An 18,571-nucleotide genomic window follows, 5' to 3' on the forward strand; every position below is an offset into this window, starting at 1 on the left:
GGACAATGTCTTTTCTGGCTGCTGAGCCTTTTAGGTATCAAGCTTAGGTTATAGAAGAAAGGAGGAAAAGGTAATTGCAAAATGAGGGAGAAGAAAAACAACTGTCCAGGGCCGGCACTGTGGCTCAACAGGCTAATCCTCCGCCTTGCGGCGCCAGCACACTGGGTTCTAGTCCCTGTCGGGGCACTGGATTCTGTCCCGCTTGCCCCTTTCCAGGACAGCTCTCTGCTGTGGCCAGGGAGTGCAGTGGAGGATGGCCCAAGTGCTTGGGCCCTGCACCCCATGGGAGACCAGGAGAAGCACCTGGCTCCTGCCTTCGGATCAGTACGGTGCGCTGGCCGTGGTGGCCATTGGAGGGTGAACCAACAGCAAAGGAAGACCTTTCTCTCTGTCTCTCTCTCTCACTGTCCACTCTGCCTGTCAAAAAAAAAAAATCAAAGGGAATATGGTGACAATGGAGCATGAACATAAGAGGAATCGGGTTTGAATCATGACTCTGTATATTGCTAGGTATGTAGTCTTGGAAAAGTTCCTTAAATTTTATGATTTGTATGTTCCTTATCTATAAATATCTGTTTCACTGTAAGAACTGGGAGAATACATAATAGATGAAAATATAATTAGTAATAATAATGATGACTTGACAGTTGCATAGAACTTTCTATGTGCCAGAAAGTGTTTGAAAAAAATTACATACATTAGCCTATTTAATCTTCAGAAAAAATGAGGTAGATACTATTATTGTGCCACATTAAAGGGAAAATTGCACAGAGAAATTAAATATCTTTCAGAAGCATAAAGGGTAGGAACACAGCCAGGATTTAAACCCAGTAAGCTTAGTTCTTAAGTACTACAATATATTATCTCTCAGTGTATTTTCAATCACAGTAAGAATGATGTCCCAGGACTGGAGCTGTGGTGTGGTAGGTAAAGCCGCCGCCTGCAGTGCCGGCATCCCATATGGGCACCAGTTCAAGTCCCAGCTGCTACACTTCCAATCCAGCTCTCTGCTATGGCCGGGGAAAGCAGTAGAAGATGGCCCCAGTCCTTGGCCCCTACACCTGCATGGGAGACCTGGAGGAAGCTCCTGGCTCCTGGCTTCGGATTGGCACAGATCCGGCCATTGTGACCGATTTTTGAATGAACCAGTGGACGGAACACCTCTCTCTCTCCCTCTTTCTGCCTCTCCTTCTCTCTCTGTGTAACTCAAACTTTCAAATAAATAAATAAATCTTAAAAAAAAAGAATGCTGTCTCAATGCAGATGAATTAGGAAGATACTGAAATGTAAAATTAAAATGACTGGCATTTATGAAAAACAAAGAATATGTGAGGATATAAAGGTCACTGATTACCAACTTTGTGAAGTCTTATAGAAAAATTTTGGAGCAAACAGATTTTGTCTTGAGTTGTTCCAAGTCCTTGGAAAAGAACAAATTCTTCTAATGTGTATTGTGGTGGAATGAGAAGGCCATGCCAAGATGGCCACTGGCAACAGAGCCTGCCTGGCAACAGGCTGTGATTGGATGGCTTCGGAAACTGCCTGGCAGCAGTTAGGGCATAAACTGCCCCTTGACTGGATTGGCTGCCTCAGCTATATAAGCTGCTGTACCAACTGAAATAAACGAGTCTGAGGGCTACTCGCCTCTGGCCCTCTTTCACCTGACTCCCAGGGTCTGTGTGGTGACTCTGTATCTCTTGTCCCCACCACGCTCCTCCTCTCAGAACGAATCCACAGCAACAGTGTATAATTCAAATTTTTAAAAAAATTTGTTTTAATTTCATCTGAAAAGTAGAGAAGAGGAGAGGTAGAGATAGACACATGTACACATACATATACACACACATACACAGAGAGAGATCTTATATCACTGATTCACTCCCTAAATACCCACAGCCATTGGGGCTGGGCCAGGCTGGTCAGGAGCTGGGAACTCACTCTGGATCTCCAACATGGGTAACCCAAGTACTAATGCTACCATCTGCTGTCTCCGAGAGTGCACATTAGTAGGAAAGAAGAATTGGGAGTAGAGCTAGGACTTGAACCCTGCTACCCCGATATGGGAAGTGAGTGTCCAAGTGATATCTTAACCACTGTGCCAAATGCCTGAATCATGTGTGCAACTTAAATCTAGGCCAGGACCTAGAAAGATAAAGTTTTTCTTTTGTAGGCAAAAATTTCCTTCCAAACATTACATTTTCTTAACAATTTTGTACAAATTTTCTGACTAAATATTTTTATTTCAATCTTGACTTTCTTATTTTTCTGGCAATACTTGTCCATTCTATTTATTTATTTTTCTATTTATTTATTTATTTGAAAGAATGACAGAAAGAGGATTAGATTAGTGATAGATAGATTGATAGGGAGGTAAAGATGGATGATAACTTCTAGTTCAATCCCCAAATGGTCACAACAGCCAGGGCTGGGCAAAGCAGAAACCAGGAGCCAGGAGCTCCATCTGGGTGTCCCACATGGATGACAGGGGCCCAAGTACTTGGGCCATCATCCATATCTCCTCAAGTGCATTAGCAGAGAGCTGGGTCAGAAGTGGAACAGCCAGGATTTGAACCAGCACTCCAATATGGGATGCTTGTGTTGCAAGTGGTGGCTTAACTTGCTGCACCACAACACTGACCCTGTCCATTCTTTTCAGCCCCAGCACTGTCAAGTTTCTGTAGATTTCTTATCTAACCATCAAAGGCCACCAGATAAGGCCTGTGCATTCCAGAGGTAAGCATCAGGGTGCACTTCTTGTTCTCCTCCTAAGTTCATTTGACCTATATTCCAATGAGTTACCTTTCTGCATTCTATATGTGGGTTCTTCCTTATAAGTTTCAACTTCTAGATGGAATCCACAGAGTCATTTCTCCTCTGGCTTCACATGTTTTGCTCTCATAGACAAACCCAACACATTGTACCATTGTTTTCTATCTGTGTACCCTTTTGGTTAATGATGCCGTGAAGAAACCAGAGAAATACATATACCTAGAGTTTCTGACAAGGCTTTTCTTTATGACCAACTAAACAACATTTCCCCCCATTTTTGCACTTCATACATTCTCCACGGGCCATGTGTCCCCGCACAGGAATACCATCTGTACATTGTCTATTTCCAGATCTATCTCACCAACTCATATCTCTTCCAAAAACTTTCTGTCCAACTGTCCACGAGATATCTCCATTTGGATGTCTCATGGCAACTCACATTCAAGCTGCAAAACTGAATTTATCGTCTTCCACTCTTTCCTCCCCCAGCCAACTGACTTCTGTTCTCTTCCCACACCCAGAAAACAACACCACTATCTATAAAGTTGTCCAAGACAGACCTTTGGAATCATTCTTTTTTTTCTTAAGATTTATTTATTGGAAAAGTAGAGTTACAGAGAGAGAGAGAGAGAGAGAGAGAGAGAGAGAGAGAGAGAGAGATCTGCTGGTTTGCTCCCCAAATGGCTGCAATGGCTGGGGCTGGGCCGGATTGAAGTCAGGAGCAAGGAGCTTCTTCAGGTCACCTATGTGGGTGCAGGCACTCAAAGCACGTGGGCCCTCCTCTGTAGCTTTCCTAGGCATATTAGCAGGGAGCTGGATCTGAAGAGTAGCTGGGACTCAAACCAGGCACCCATATGGGATGCTAGTGTTGCAGGTGGCAGCTGAACCCGCTATGCCACAACACTGGCCCTGGAGTCATTCTTGATCATTGCTTCCATCTTAACTCCTATAAACTAGTCAAGAGCCATTCCTGTCAATGCTGCTTCTTAACCTTCTGTCAACCCCAATGCATTATCTCAATTCAAATCCCCATTACTTCTTGCCTCATTCCTGATACAGCCTCCTAATTGAGTTACTGCTGGGTCTTGCTCCTTCCTGTGCTGTGTCAGAATTGAAGATTTCTTCTTAAACTGAATCTGATCATGGCTTTCTCCTCCATTAAATCTTCATTAGCCCTCTATTGTCCTTAGGATACAGTCTGTGCAAATAGGCGCAAGGTCATCAATATTTGTCACAGGGCAATTACTTTTTATTGAGTAGTCACTCTACATTTACTTCATTTAATCTGCACAGCAATGTTATGAAGGATTATTGCTACCTCCATTCCATGGACAAGAATAGCAACAGCAACAACAAAGGCTAACACTTAGCACATCTGCCCCTTTAAAATACGTTCTTTCATTCATTTCTTTCTCATATCAATGCTATGAAATACAAATTCTGATTGCTTCCATTTTACAGATGGGGAAATACACGTACAGAGACTCTTGAGTTGCTCCAGGCTGTGCAACAAGTAAGCGAGGAGCGTTCATACGTAGGTCTGGACCTGAAGCTCGTTTTCCCTCTCCCACTTGCCTGCATCTCAGCATGCGCTACTCCCTCCAGTGGACTTTGACTAGGTAAACTCTATTGTGCAAATTTCAGCCAACAACATGTGCTTGTCTCTTGTCTCGTGATGGTATAATCAGTAGATACCATACAGACTGCTGTGTCTTCTCCCCGGGAGACTAAGTTCAATTCCAGTCCTAGTCCCCTTTCCCAGGACCTGGCACTCAGTCCTCAGTATATGTCTGTTCCATCCTACACGCTCACTTCATTTATTTGGACTTCCTTGGTCTCACCTGTTAACAGGATATGTATCAATATTTTTTGTTCACAGATGTTGATGGTATTTACACACCTAAAGCTCTTCCATACATGCGTTACAGGAAACAACTCTTTTTTGTCTATGGTGTGTCAGAATCTTGATAAGACCTACCTGGTGGGTGGTTGTATAAACCAACGTATTAGAGAGGGTAGAATTTAGCTGTCATAAACGTATTGAAGGAGTTTTGGAGAATGATTGGGCACACTTGCAGAATGAGAATCACCTAGGGTTTACTCTGCATATTTTCATATAACAACCTAGAAACACCTCCATCTCACTTACTCAGTGTAAAAGTCAAAGTCCTGGCGTGGCCTTTTAGGAACACAAAACACACTCAGTTGGTTACCCTGCCCCATCTCCTCTTTGCCCTGGTATTCTGTGCTCTTTCCCTCATTCACTGTAGCCCTGCCAAACTGACTCTCTGGCACACCTCTGGCATCTGGAATGCCCTTGTTTCCACATCACACAGCTGACTCCCTCAGGCTCAAGTCTTTGTTGACATTCTCAGTGAATCTGAAATTGCAAATGGAGACTCTCACTCCACACTTTCCCAATCCCTCTCTTGCCATACATAGCTCCGATCACCTTCTCACACATCATAAACTTTACTTATTTCTATGTCTATTGTCAGTCTCTCTCTGCTAGAATGTAAGCTGAAACAAAGCTGAAGTCATTATCTTTTTTTTTCCAAGCACTTAGAATGAATATTTAGAAAAATGCCTGGAACATAGTAGAGAAACAAAAAACATTTTCTGAATTAATATTAATGGTATTGATCTCAGTTTCTACTTTTCTTTCACAAAAAGAACTTGAAATCACCCTTAACAAATCATAGAACAGAATTGATCATAGAATGATTGTGGTCAGGTTTGTACTCCCTCTGGTTGGAATAGTCTACTGATTGGATGATCTGTCCTGGGATATATCCTTCATTACAACCTTTGGTCTGGCTTGGACACTCCCTAACTTCAGCAATGACTGCACTGGGCCGGGCTTCCTGGAGTGGACATTCTCTGCACTCTTTGTCTGACAGGTTCAGAGGTTGGCCTCTGTCCTCTGCTTTGACAGTGGCACAGATCTGAAAGTTCTTTTGTCCTAAAGACAGAAGGAAAAAGAGGGATAAATTGTTTTACATAAATAGTAAAGTTTTCTACAAGGCAAAGAATACCATCAATAAAGTCAAAGGGGGAGAAAACTTGGGGAAAATATTCACCACACTCTGCAGACAATGGACTAATGATGTACTAATGAAGACTTCTTACAAATCAAGCCTAAGAAAAGGCCAACAACCAACAGAAGAACAATCGAAGGAAATGAAAGGGAAAGATAAGATCTGATAATTTATAGAAAGATGCTCAATGTCATGAAGAGAATAATAAAATAACTGTTTTTAAAAGCAACAAAGAGTTAATCATTTTTCCTCTGTTGGAAGCAATAAAAGTTTTGGCCGCACACTGTTTGCAAAACTGTAGGGCAACAGACATGCTCTGTATATGTACTCCTGGTGGGAGTACATAATGGTACAACCTCTTTAAAGAACAATTGGCAATTATAAGCAGATTCATAAATGTACATCCCCTCCAAGAGAATTTATTCTTATATTTTCTTTGATACAACTTGGATTTCTTTTTTACTAGTGTACGTATTATAATATTATTACATATTACTTCTTCCATTCCAAAAGTGTTAAACGTAGTAAGAAAAAAATGACCTCTTATTTATTTTTTTTTTATTTGACAGGTAGAGATATAGACAGTGAGAGAGAAAGAGAGACAGAGAAAAAGGTCTTCCTTCCACTGGTTCACTCCCAAATGGCCGCTACGGCCGGCGCTGTGCCGATCCAAAACCAGGAGCCAGGTGCTGCTTCTTGGTCTCCCACGCGGATGCAGGGACCCAAGCACTTGGGCCATCCTCCACTGCCCTCCTGGGCACAGCAGAGAGCTGGACTGGAAGAGGAGCAACCGGGACTAGAACCAGGCGCCCATATGGGATGCCGGCGCTGCAGGCGGAGGATTAACCAAGTGAGCCATGGCACTGGCCCAAAATGACCTCTTATTGAAAGGAAGACCCTCCCATTCAGACAGTGACAATTTGCTTTCTGTGTCACATTATGAAACAGACACCATCAGCAGTAGCCCAGGTTTTACTCTCTCCATGTCTCCACATCTGTGAATGATTTTCTCCAGGCCTCTGAGGATAGCTACCTAGATCTACTTATTAAAAATTTCCCCCAACCCTCTTTCCTCCTATTTCAGAAACAATCCAGCAGGACTGACAGAAAGATGATAGAGGTGCTCAAAAAGTAAAATTACTCCTGTTGATTTGTACAATTCATAAATTCTGATTAGAAGAAGCTTACTTCTGAACTTTGTTTAGCCTGCTTCTGAGAATTTTCACTTCCTGAATACAGTAGGAAAAGTTGTTTCTAGAGCACAGTTCAAGGTTGGGAGAAGCCAGCCAAGATTTTTTTTTTTTTTGTAAAGATCTGTTTATTTATTTGAAAGGAGAGAGAGGGAGAGAGAGAGAGAGAGATTTGGAGATTGATCTTATATCTACTGGTCCAATCCCCAAATGCCCACAATATCCAGGGGTGTGCCAGACTGAAGCCTGGATCCTAGAACTCCATCCAGGTCTCCCACTTGGGTAGCAAGGACCCACGTCCTTGGGACACCTGCTGCTGTCTTCCCTGATAAATTAGCAGGGAGCTGTTTGGAGGTGGAGCAGCCAGGACTTGAGATGCTGGTGACACAGGCAGCAGCTTAACCATCAGTGCCAAGAAACCTGCCCCAATGGCCAGGATTTAAAAATGGTTGTGAACAATGCACCCATCAAACTGGGTTTAAGATTCTCTTCTGAGAATGAAAACTAAAATAATAAAATTGTAATGAGAGAAATCAGTAATCTGTAGTAGTTACATAGCCAAAGAGATTGTCTTAATATTTGACTAGCATTTGGGTAATGCCTCAAATCTAATCAAGGTGATCTGGCTGTTAATTTTAGGGAAAAAAGACTTCTACACATATGACTGAAATAAATTAAATCTTAAACCTCATTAACTATAACGTGTTCTTCTTTTTTTTTTTTTTTTTTGACAGGCAGAGTTAGACAGTGAGAGAGTCAGAGAGACAGGTCTTCCTTTCCGTTGGTTCCTCCCCCAAATGGCTGCTGCGACCGGTGCGCTGTGCCGATCTGAAGCCAGGAGCCAGATGCTTCCTCCTGGTCTCCCATGCAGGTGCAGGGCCCAAGCACTTGGGCCATCCTCCACTGCCTTCCCAGGCCACAGCAGAGAGCTGGACTGGAAGAGGAGCAACTGGGACAGAATCTGGCGCCCCGACCGGGACTAGAACCCGGGGTGCCGGTGCCACAGGCAAAGGATTAGCCATGTGAGCCCCGGCATCGGCCTAACGTGCTCTTCTGAAAGGCAGAATTATTGGGGGTGTGGAGTGCATCACACCTATAAAAATGCAAAGTTGGAAAGTAAGTATTGTTCATGTCTCCAAGATGGAGCAGAACAGAGGGTCTTAACCAGCTCACATTAGTCCATTTGGAAATGTTTATCCCAGTGGGATGTGTGCATCAAGGAAGTCTTTCAGGGTACCCCAGCCCATCCCTGGCAATGATTCTTTGTTCCCTATGCCAACCTTCTCTGTTTATGTGGTTTCTGTTTTATTGGTAACCAGGCTCACTGGGGCCATTCAGCTCATAAGAACTCTGGGGACTTTAGGAATCAGAGTTTAACCTCCTCCCAATAGGATGCTCATCACTTGTGGCCTGAATGTTTGTGTCCTCCTAAAATTCCTATGCTGAAACTTAGCCCCCAGCATAGCAATAGTCAGAGGCCTTTAGGTCGTGAGAGCTCCACCTGCACAAGTGGGCAATTTCCTCATTACAGAGGCTGGAGGGAGCCTGTTTACCCCTTCTGCCCCAAGAGGATGCAGCACAGAGGCTCCAACCATCTTTGCAGCAGTGAGCAAGCCCTCGGCATACAAATCTGTGTCTTGATCTTGACTTTTGTAGACTACACAACTGTCAGCAATTTATTGTTCATTAAAAATTACCCAGTGGCCTGAATGGACAAGATATTCCTTGTGATCCAACTACAAGATTGATCCTACCAGCCCCTGAGTAAACCTTCCCTCCCAGCTGTAGTCCCAAGGTCTTTTAGGAGAGATTCTTCAGGTTCTTTTAAAGCTCCTGATCACAAATCCACTTCTTTGAGGTAAACAGTTAATGTTCTTACAACTTTATTTGGTCTTAAAGGGGCGGGGGGGGGGGGGAGAAGAAAACCAATCAAACTATTATTTTAATTTCTTTATTTATCAATAGTAACAAAAAGAATCAGGAGTTACAAGAACAAGTTAAATGCAATATGGAAGCATACTAAATACAAATACGTTTTCACAAACACACAGGCAATAGAACCCTGTTCAAATTGTTTCCTGAAGTTGGACTATTGAAGAACATGGGTGTAAAGGAAGGACATTCAGATTGGCTCACACGGGCTTTGTAGCAGGTGGGGGAGCCTCGCTTGCCAGAGACAATGATGTAAGAGTCCAGGGTCACAGCACATGGGCAGGTTTCCATGGACACGGATCTCAATGCCGTCATGTTTATAAAACCACACACACGGAGAGAGCCCAAGGGGACTGGCCGTCTCTGCCCTGTGCTTTCACAGGGCTGAGGGAACTGAACCTGATTTAATCCTGTCTGTTTGCTCCATGCAAGACTTCCCAAACTAGGCTAGGGAGCAGCTTTCCACGAGTGGTTCTCAGATCATGTGAATCTACAGTGCAGACCACAGCTGCCCTAATTACACAGAAGCAGCAGAACTCAAGAGGAATGTGGATTTGCTCTGGGGAATTCAATGCTGCAGGGTGGGCCGGAGCTTTGGGTGGTAACGGCTGTTCTCAATGTGAACAGACACTGAATGCTGCTGAGATGGCCAAGGGACACCGTGCTGCTTGCTTTCACCAAACTGGTCCCCCTGCCCTCTCTTATAGCGTCTAAGGGCTGGCAAAACTTTTGATTAAGGCGTGCTGCTGGGAGTGTTCCAAGGCACTGGGACAGGGAGCTGCATTTCAGACTGCAAAGTGGGGTGCCAAGAGAGATTTTAAGTGGCACGATACAGAAAAGGTCAGAATTCTAAACCAAGTGCAGGGAGTTTTCTCCTTGCAAATGAGAACAAGGAAAACTATTTAAAAGGAATTCCATTTCCGGCACGAGAGAGTTTCTCAGCGTTGCCTAGGCAGCCCAAGCTCAATGCCCCGCTGATGGTCTGCAGTCTGCTTCTTTGCCAGTGAGCTCTTACGTCAAGTTTTTAATCTGTTATTCCACATGCCTCCTAATCATGATAGCGAGCTAATAATCAGAGAGGCTAAAAGACTCAGGGCTGACTGGAATGGCCGGCTTTTCCCAAGTGACAGTTTTAAGATTCAGTCTCCGTGTTTTAGCTCCCTTGAATCTGAAACCTTCTTTTGTCCTCATCTCTAAGGGGAAAGGCCGTTTGTTTCCCACTCAGGTTAAACAGGAAATGCAAAGCTGGAGACTGAGTAGGGTGCTTCTCTTTGCCACTCTCTTCCTGGGCCAGCAAAGGCTCCGCATCAGAGCCCCACCTGCAGGAACATTGACAGTGAGCTCAGAGTTGGTCATCCTGGCTTTGGTTGTCTGACCTCTGATGTCCTAACAACAAGGTTTCATTTACCGTAAGGAAAAGAAGGAAAAGCATGGGGACCTGTCTTCCCCTGCACCAATGACCAGAACCACACAGAGCTTACGATTTCTCAAATCCAAAGGTGAATGCATGCACTGAGCAGCCCGAGGGCCTGAACTGGGAGGCAGGGCCAGAGCCACAGCTCCGAGAGGTCCTCCATGAGCTCATTTGGCAGGTGCGTTTGTCACCATGCTGTGGAATACTGGTTTGCCTGAACCTCTCAGAATAAATGAAAACAAATGGAAGTTTTTGGATCCTGAAAGCTTTATAAATGAAGATGCATGTTCCTCCCCTGGCTTCTGTCCAAGGCACTCCCTGCTCCCCTAAAATGTGGCTGATCTGCTCGAAGTCAGGGGGGCCGGCTCTGGACTGGGTCTAGTGAGCAGGGTTGGGAAGCTCTGGATTATAGAACTCCTTTCACCATTGAAATGGTAGGACTACTGAAAAATAATTACAAAAGCTCGATATCTAGCCAAGAAAATAAAATATTAAAAAAACAACAATAACATAATGATAATACTTGAAGAATGAAGTCAACGTGCCAACAAAAAGTGTTTTACAGAAAAATAGCACCTTTGGTAAAAAGTATTTTAAAAATTTGGTTAGGTCTCTAAGGGGCTTGAAGTAGACAAGTATCTCCATCATGTGAGCACACCCTCCCGGCAACTCCATCCAAGCCTGTGGGACACTGGGCAACCAGCAGGATGGCTGTGGAGGTCCAGGCAGCGGCTGGGACCAAGAAGGGAAGGACAGATGTTGGTGCAACTGGAAGGGGCCAGAAGCAGAAGGCGTTCCTCCCTGTTGAGCCTCCCAGAGCCCTCCTCCAGGGACAGCCTGCTGAGTTCTCTGGCCTGGCCTTGCAGGCCATCCCTGCAGCCTCGGAAAGGCTTCAGATCTGGCTCTGCTCTTCTCCCAACTCTGATGCATTTTCCTGACCTGCCTCCAGCCCCAGGGCATCGTTTACAGCTTCCTCCAAACCACTCCAAAAATGAAGGCTATGACCCTTCCCCTCCTAGCCAGCCACCCCCATTTCCTTTATTGCAAAACACATAAACAAAATAAAAGTCATTGCTATACAAGCAAATACTGGTGATTCAGCGATTGTAGCAGACCCTCGTGTGTCCTGGACTCAGCGCTGAAGTGGCAGAGAAGGTGTGGTCCAGACACCGTTCCTGGCGCCTCCCCCTTAGATCTCTTTGGTGCTCACCCTCTTGGTCTTCTCAGCTGTCTCCTTTGAGAAGAGAAAACAGGGAATGTTACACGCTTGTGGCATGTATCTGGTATGTAGCAGATAGAAGATGACACTGAATTTGAGGTCTGTTTTCTTGTCTGGCACCTCCATGGATAATGAACAACTCAGGAGGAAGGACCATGTCCCATCTGTGACATGGTCACTGAAATTAAGAGCTGACCCCACCTGAACTTCTTTAGAACAAGCAAATCAAATATTGTTGTCTCCGTTTTTAAGGAGGAAAAAAATGATGCTAAATCGAAGTGCTGTAAGATGTTCTGAAGCAAACAGACGGAGAGAAGGGTTCAGAGCAACAGGTTTTGTGAGCAGGCTGCCTGAGCTGGAATCAAGGCTGTGATACTTTCTGGGAGACCTCGGACCGATTATGAAAACTTCTGTGTCTCCATGTGCTCAACTGCAAAACAGGAGTGATAAAGTAGCCCCTCTTAACAACTGTTCCTGGCCTATTTCTCCAAACAAGATATACAAACGGCCAGTAAGGATATCAGGAGATACTCAGCATCATTAGTCAACAGGGAAATGTAAATCAAAACCATAAGGAGGTACCACTTCCAATCCACACTAACACAAACAAAACAAAACAAAACAAAAATCCCATGACAAATGTTGTCAAGGCTGTGAAGAATGTGGAGCAGCTGATGAGGGTGTATCAGGGTGCAGTCACTTTGGAAAGACAGTCTGGGGCCTCCTCAAAGGTTAAACATGGAATCACTCTGGGCCTCAGCCATTCCACACCAAGGCATGGACCCACGAGAATGGAAAGCGTATGTTCAGACAAAAAGGTGTACAACAGTGTTCACGGCAATGTCATTCATCACCGGCAAAACACTGCAATGATTTGAATATCCAGCAACAGATGAATGGGTACACAATATGGACTGTAAGACCCTGGAAGGTTATTCAGCCTTGTAATCAGTATGCGAAGTGAAAGAAGTCAGGCAGAAAAGGCAAATATTGTCTGATGGCATCTAAGTGAAATCTCCAGACTAGGCAGATCTATAGAGCTGGAAAGTGATTAGTGGCTGCCAAGGACTAGAGGGACAGGAGAATGGGGAGTACCCAACGGCTATGCGTTTTCTCTTGGGAGGATGACGGTGAATTACGTGGTGGTGATGGTTGGCAATCTTATACATAACCAGTGAAGAATGCACTATCAAGGACTGAATTTCATGGTATGTGACATCTCAGTTTTTAAAACTTGAATAGTGAAGGCCTGTTATCTACCACACACAGCTGGTGCTCCTCCCCTAGTCCGTTGGGTTGACAGTGCTGGTGAACACTGACTCAACTTCCTTCTGCCAGTGCTCCGTCTCTTTGTCTGAGGGCTTTCTCTGGCCATGGGAGCCCACTCAGTGCACACTTGCTGGCCAGCCAGAAATGCCAAGGAATTCAGGTTTCCTGGTAGCAGCTTTCCAAGGCTCTGATGGCTGATGGGAGTTTTTGTTGAAATACCCCAGCTCCCTTGCCGCTCAGCCACAGTAACTGTTCCCCAACAGGGTTCAACTGCACTTGCCCTTGATGGCAACAAGGAACACCCCCTGTGTTCCCCAAGTCCCCTTCTGATGTTTCCTGGGACCACCTCCCAGATAAACTACTTGTACTTGAGTCCTTGTCTCGGCATCTTCTGCTTCTAAGGAATCTCACATGAAACAGAGACCCTTACAAACAGTGATTATAATTCACTCCCCACAATCTGAGAATCGCCCCACCCTAGATGAAAGGAATTCCTGGAAAGCTCCCTCCCCCCTCTCCCAGCTATGTGGCTGAACTCATCTGGGCACCCAACACTGATAGAATTTAGAAAAACCAAGACTAGAGACTTGTGCTTTTTCACTGATATCGGCAGTGACAATGATAAAATATACAAAAAGAATTATCACTAAGTATGGGCAATTACTATTTATGGCTCTTTTTACTCATGTCAAATATTTCATCTCAATAATTTAGCAGTGCTTATGACCATTACACTCGTTAAAAACATCTGTGTGGGAGAGAAGGCTTGTACTGCTAGACCTGGCCTATATGATGACAAGTCAGTGGAAAGGCAGGACCAGGTGCCCAACATTTCCTTAATATGACAATAGATCACTACTCTGCTTAAGAAGCCTTTGCCCAAGGAGGCCTTCAACTTAATGACACAGAACCCGAACAGAATTCTTATTTATGATCTCGGGTCTCCAGGAAGGAGACTTGTCAATCCCAAGCTGTTTTCTAGCCAGTTAGGCACTTAACAGAAATCCTTTCTGCTGTGGTCCAAATCCACTAACTTCACACTTGGTGAGTGCTGACTATGTTCCAGGTCCTGTGCTCTATGGGAGGGTGCAATGGTGACTACTTACAAAGCCTGCTCTCAAGGAGCTCAGAATTTTCCTGTCTGGATGTGGCCTTGACAGGAAACATTAGCACCAGGCTCACTTGCAAACCACTTCCACCTCATTTGCAAATCGCCACCTGGCTGGTTCTTACTTGAGCAGCCCCCACCAGGTTGTAACTACGTCTGCTGGGATCTCCTTGACCCTGGGGGGAGGACCCAGCAGGGATACATTGGTATCACATTTGGACGGTACAGGTGAGGTGGTTTCAGTCAGGATCTGCTGTACTGAGCAGGGTGTGTCTCCTGGGACACCAGGTCGTGTCTGTGCTGGGTGGTGTAATGGGCCTGAACCAGCATGGAGGCCGCCCCTCACCTGGTGCTTCTGGAGCTCCTGGACGTATCTGGTCATCTCCTCCTCCTCCTGCACCTGCGGCCCCTTCTGATGCTTTCCTGCAAGAAGAACCGAAGCTCAGAGCAGTGGCGGCTGTGGTAACCCAGTGAGAGGTCCCACCAAGATCTCCCCTGTATGTGCTCAATTCATCTCCCATCTGTTAACAAAGCTATTCACCCCAGCTCCTCTCTGGCCTGTTCCTCGTGCTCCTTCAACTGCTTAGCATACCATGAAGAAAAAGCTGTGGCAAAAACCTGGATCCTGGCTCAGGGAATTCCTCTGGGCAGTGACTGGCAGCCACTCACACCCCTTCAAACTGTCCTGGAGAATCTTTTAAAAATAAAATTGCCTGGGTCCTACCTTCAGAGATCCTAACTTGGCTGACATGAGATAAAACCTGGGGCTCAGTGTTTTTTGTTTTTGTTTTTTTTTTTTTTAAAGGGCTTTCTAGGTGATTCTGATGTGCAGCCAAGGCTGACCAGCACTGGCCCTAGAAATATTTCCCAAACTTGCAATGGGATCAACAAAAACAAAAGCTACAAGGTTCTCCAGGCTGCTCTTCTGCAGATTGTGATCCAGTAGGTTTGGGACAGAGCCCGGCAATCTCTGTTTATCAGGTGTGATGTTTCCTATCAGGAGATAGGTCCAGGACATGCACTCTGGACACTGGCATCAAGCTGTCCCTCAGTGCAGTTTCCCTTGGCTCTGCTTCTACATGCCCTCCCCTCTTGATGACCTTCTCCTTTGTCTCACTGGGATTTACGATCTAAGACCAGTATGCTAACTTTCAGGCACTAACCTGAAAATGCCGTAAAATGCCACCCCTACTGCGTCCTCTCAAATTCTTGGCCTACGCATCAAGACACGCTCAGGACCTTGGTCACCAGCACAGGATCCCATACTCATACAGAGCTCTGAACCAGGCAGGGAGGGCCAGCAGCCCAGAGCTGTGTGTGTGTGGATGGGCAGTGTCCATAGGGGTAGGAGTCTGGCCATCATCTGATGCATATGATGGGGCTTGTTAACCAGACAACTGTGCTTACAGTCCTGTACACCAGCTGCACCCCAACTGCTGTGTCAGAAATGCAGGGTATTCCTGACAAAGCCACACAGGCACAGTCAGGCATGGAGAGGTACTGATGGGAGTTGCAGGAAGACAAGTGGTTCAGGCAGGCTGGGCCACTGATTTGAGATGTTGCTGACTTCAGTAGCTACTGCGCATCTCGTTTGTCTTCCTGCTCTTTTACAAACTGTCCCTGGAATTCTCCTGGTCTCCTGCCTTCCCACCCTGACAACCTTTGGTGCTGGACTGAGGCAGACTGGGATCTCTTGGGTAATACCAGGTTCCATTTCTACCACTGGGGTCCCCTAAGCGCCTTGTCTAGAAGAACCTCTTCCTGGGTCCTTGCCCTTTGTATCCCACTTACCATCTTACGTGATGTTCCTAAACAGGATCCTAGGCACAGACTGCTCTTTCTTGCCTCCATTAGCTACTTAAAATCCAAATATCCCTGGCTTACACACCAAGACATGCTCAGGCCATTGGGGCAACAACAGTGGACCTGCTCTTTGCGGTCACCCAGGGAGGGAGGATGAGCACTCCAGGGCTGTCTGACTGTGAAATGATGTCCACACAGAGGCAATCTGGATTTTGTGTGATGTGTGCGGTGGGGCTTAGTTTTAGGTTCTCCACGTTCAGTTTAACTTTTGGGTCTGGTTCTAACTGACCTTTCTTCTCACACCCGATGTGACTCTTCATTCCAGACCTGGCTTCACCACCTTTCTCTGTCTTTCTTCCAATCTCAAGCGTCCCTGGTCCTTGGCTGGGCCTTGGCTTTGACCTAGCAGTCCCTCTTGAACTTTGGCATCACTGTAGCCCAGCCCTGCTGGGAGCCTGTGTCCCCCGCCCTGTCCCCCTAAATCTTTCTAACATGCTTATCGCCCCAGCTCACCCTGCCCATGCCTCAACCCCCTCATCTTTCTCTCTTTTTTAAGATTCCCCAGTGTTGTTAGGTGAAAGAAGGTCTAGAGACATTTTTCCATTCTCTTCTGGGTACGGCAAGGAGGGGTCACTCCGTCCTCCTACCTCCTGAGTCTTCACAGCGAATTTTCTAAGGTGTCATAAAGGATAAGTGGATTAACAGGGAAATACTTAGAGGCGCGTCTGGCATATAGTTCTCACTACCTAAGTATTTGCTTTCCTTATTATTCCAGTCCCATAGCAACATTTACTTGGGCCCTGGATCTGAGGGCTCTCTTGCTGGAAGCCTCTGGGGCGATTTTCACACTTGGGCATCTGGGAGAGTGCTCTGCCCTCAGCAATGCCCACCGGGAGCTCTGGCATCACAACTCGGGGTCTGGGTCCTTGCTCCCAGCCCCAGCGCTCCTCTCCACCACCCGCCCCCACCCCCCTCGATGTCTCCACGGCGATCTTGTGATGTGGCCTCCTCCTGTTCCCCGTGCCCGAGGCGCAGCTCACCGTCACAGGTCATGGCCGTGCAGACCCAGTTCCCACAGGCACAGACACAGCGGTTACAGTCCACCTCGGTCTCGGCTCCATCCGCATAGGTCTCATCCTCCAGCGCACACTCTGTTGGACCACAAAGAGAGCGGCACCAGTTTAGCTGGGAGGGTGTCTCTGCTACAGTCTGTGTACCTTACCCATTCCCAAGGAAGACCTTCCTGTCCCACAGGGGCACAACAGCAGAGCAAACGTGACCATCAGCCGCAAGATGTCTGGACCCTACACTCAGCATGGAGATGATGGAGCTGCCGCCCAGCCTAGAATCGCGGAGGATTTTCTCAGGTCACTCTGGAGCGCTCCCCCAGTCCTCCCCATCCTGGCCTCCCTCTCAGGCCTTGCTCCCAACGGCTCTGTCTTGGCTCAGGCGTACTTTTTTCAGGAGGGTTGAAGGATGGGTTGAGGCATGTGAGGAACTCCTGGAAGCTGAGTTTCCAGTCAGCATTTTCATCAGACAGTTCGATGAGCGCGTCGACACAGAGGCCTCTGACAGGAAAACACAGAGAAATGCATTAGCCAGGCCTCAGCTTTGCTCCCAAGAAAGGCGGCCGGCACCATGATCACATACACCTGTGGCCTGCCCTGCGGGGCGCCCAAGGAGATGGCTGCTAACTGGCTGCTGACTGGGAAGGTTTCTTCCCGTGCTGAGCTGCCACAACCTTCCCCCATCCTGACCTTGGCAGCCTTGACACTTTTGTTTGTTGCACTGGATATCAGATCACTCAAGCTGCTCAACTGTTCCTTCCAAGACGGCAAAAGTCAGTGGATAGCTTTGTCCACCATGACTGTCAGATGTTTCCAAGACCTACACACCTTCCATGAGCGCTCAGCTGCCTTTCCCCATGCTTTATGGGTCACATCAACAAAAATGAGAAAACCAAAGTAGACGAGATGACAGATGATACGAAAAGAACATGGAATCTCAAAGAATCCAGTGAGAAGCATTATTCTAACCACTCTAGAGAGAGATCTTTCACCAAGAGTTTTATAGAGTCTCCGTCCCCTCTCTCCCCCTGGCTGGATCTGAGCCCTGGCTCCGTCACTTACTACTGCATGGCCTTGAGCTCAATTTTTCAACCTTTCTGTGCCTGTTTTCTCATGTGTAAAAGGAGGACAAGATGCTCCCCTTCACTGGGATGCTAGGAGGAGCAAGCGTTGAAATTGTGAAGCGTTATCGAATTTCAGGCTATCAGAGTATGACGTATGCTATGCTTTAAGGTCAGCAACTATGATTAAGGAAGACTCCTTCTAGCTGCTGTGCCCTGTGCTCCTTGAGAACAGAGCTATTTTCCTGTTTTTAACTCTTACTGATACACTAGAAGCAAACCAGTAGTTCTGTAGGGGTTGATTTTGAAAAATTTTTATCCTGGGGTGATGCAAAAAAAGAGAGGGACATGCTTTAGTAGTCATTAGGGAAATCGACACGAAATGGCACTGATTATCTTGAAAATCAACACTGAAGCTATTTTAGGCCTTCAGTTAAATAACGCATGAATGTAAACCCTTCAGAAAGTGAGCCAGTGAAACACCATCCACAACCACAACACCTCTACAGCTCTGCTCTGGTGTGACCTTGGTAATTTACTTTAAGATTACATTCTTCTATTTCTGACAAAGTCCTGGTCCCAAACAGTGACCATTCAGATACCAGTGTTGTGCAATATTGCAATATTGTTGTGCAATACATTGTTCACAGGACAGCATAGGCCAGAATTCCAGTTCTCTGATCGCCGGTGGCTCTGACAAG

General features: G+C 46.1%; 1 protein-coding gene across 1 annotated transcript in view; it reads right to left on the reverse strand.

The window, feature by feature from the left end:
• Positions 1-8,932: 8,932 nt before the first annotated feature.
• FSTL1 (follistatin like 1) overlaps positions 8,933-18,571 on the reverse strand; it is a 59,148-nt gene continuing 49,509 nt past the window's right edge. Inside the window, exons 8-11 of the mRNA XM_062208670.1 lie at positions 17,198-17,310; positions 16,783-16,893; positions 14,286-14,362; positions 8,933-11,577 (exon numbers count right to left, since the gene is read on the reverse strand). Coding sequence (XP_062064654.1) covers positions 11,533-11,577; positions 14,286-14,362; positions 16,783-16,893; positions 17,198-17,310 — 346 coding nt within the window. The 3' untranslated portion in view covers positions 8,933-11,532. The remainder of the gene's footprint in view (positions 11,578-14,285; positions 14,363-16,782; positions 16,894-17,197; positions 17,311-18,571) is intronic.

The sequence above is a fragment of the Lepus europaeus genome, chromosome 2, assembly GCF_033115175.1.
Source record: "Lepus europaeus isolate LE1 chromosome 2, mLepTim1.pri, whole genome shotgun sequence".
Lineage (NCBI taxonomy): Eukaryota > Metazoa > Chordata > Mammalia > Lagomorpha > Leporidae > Lepus > Lepus europaeus.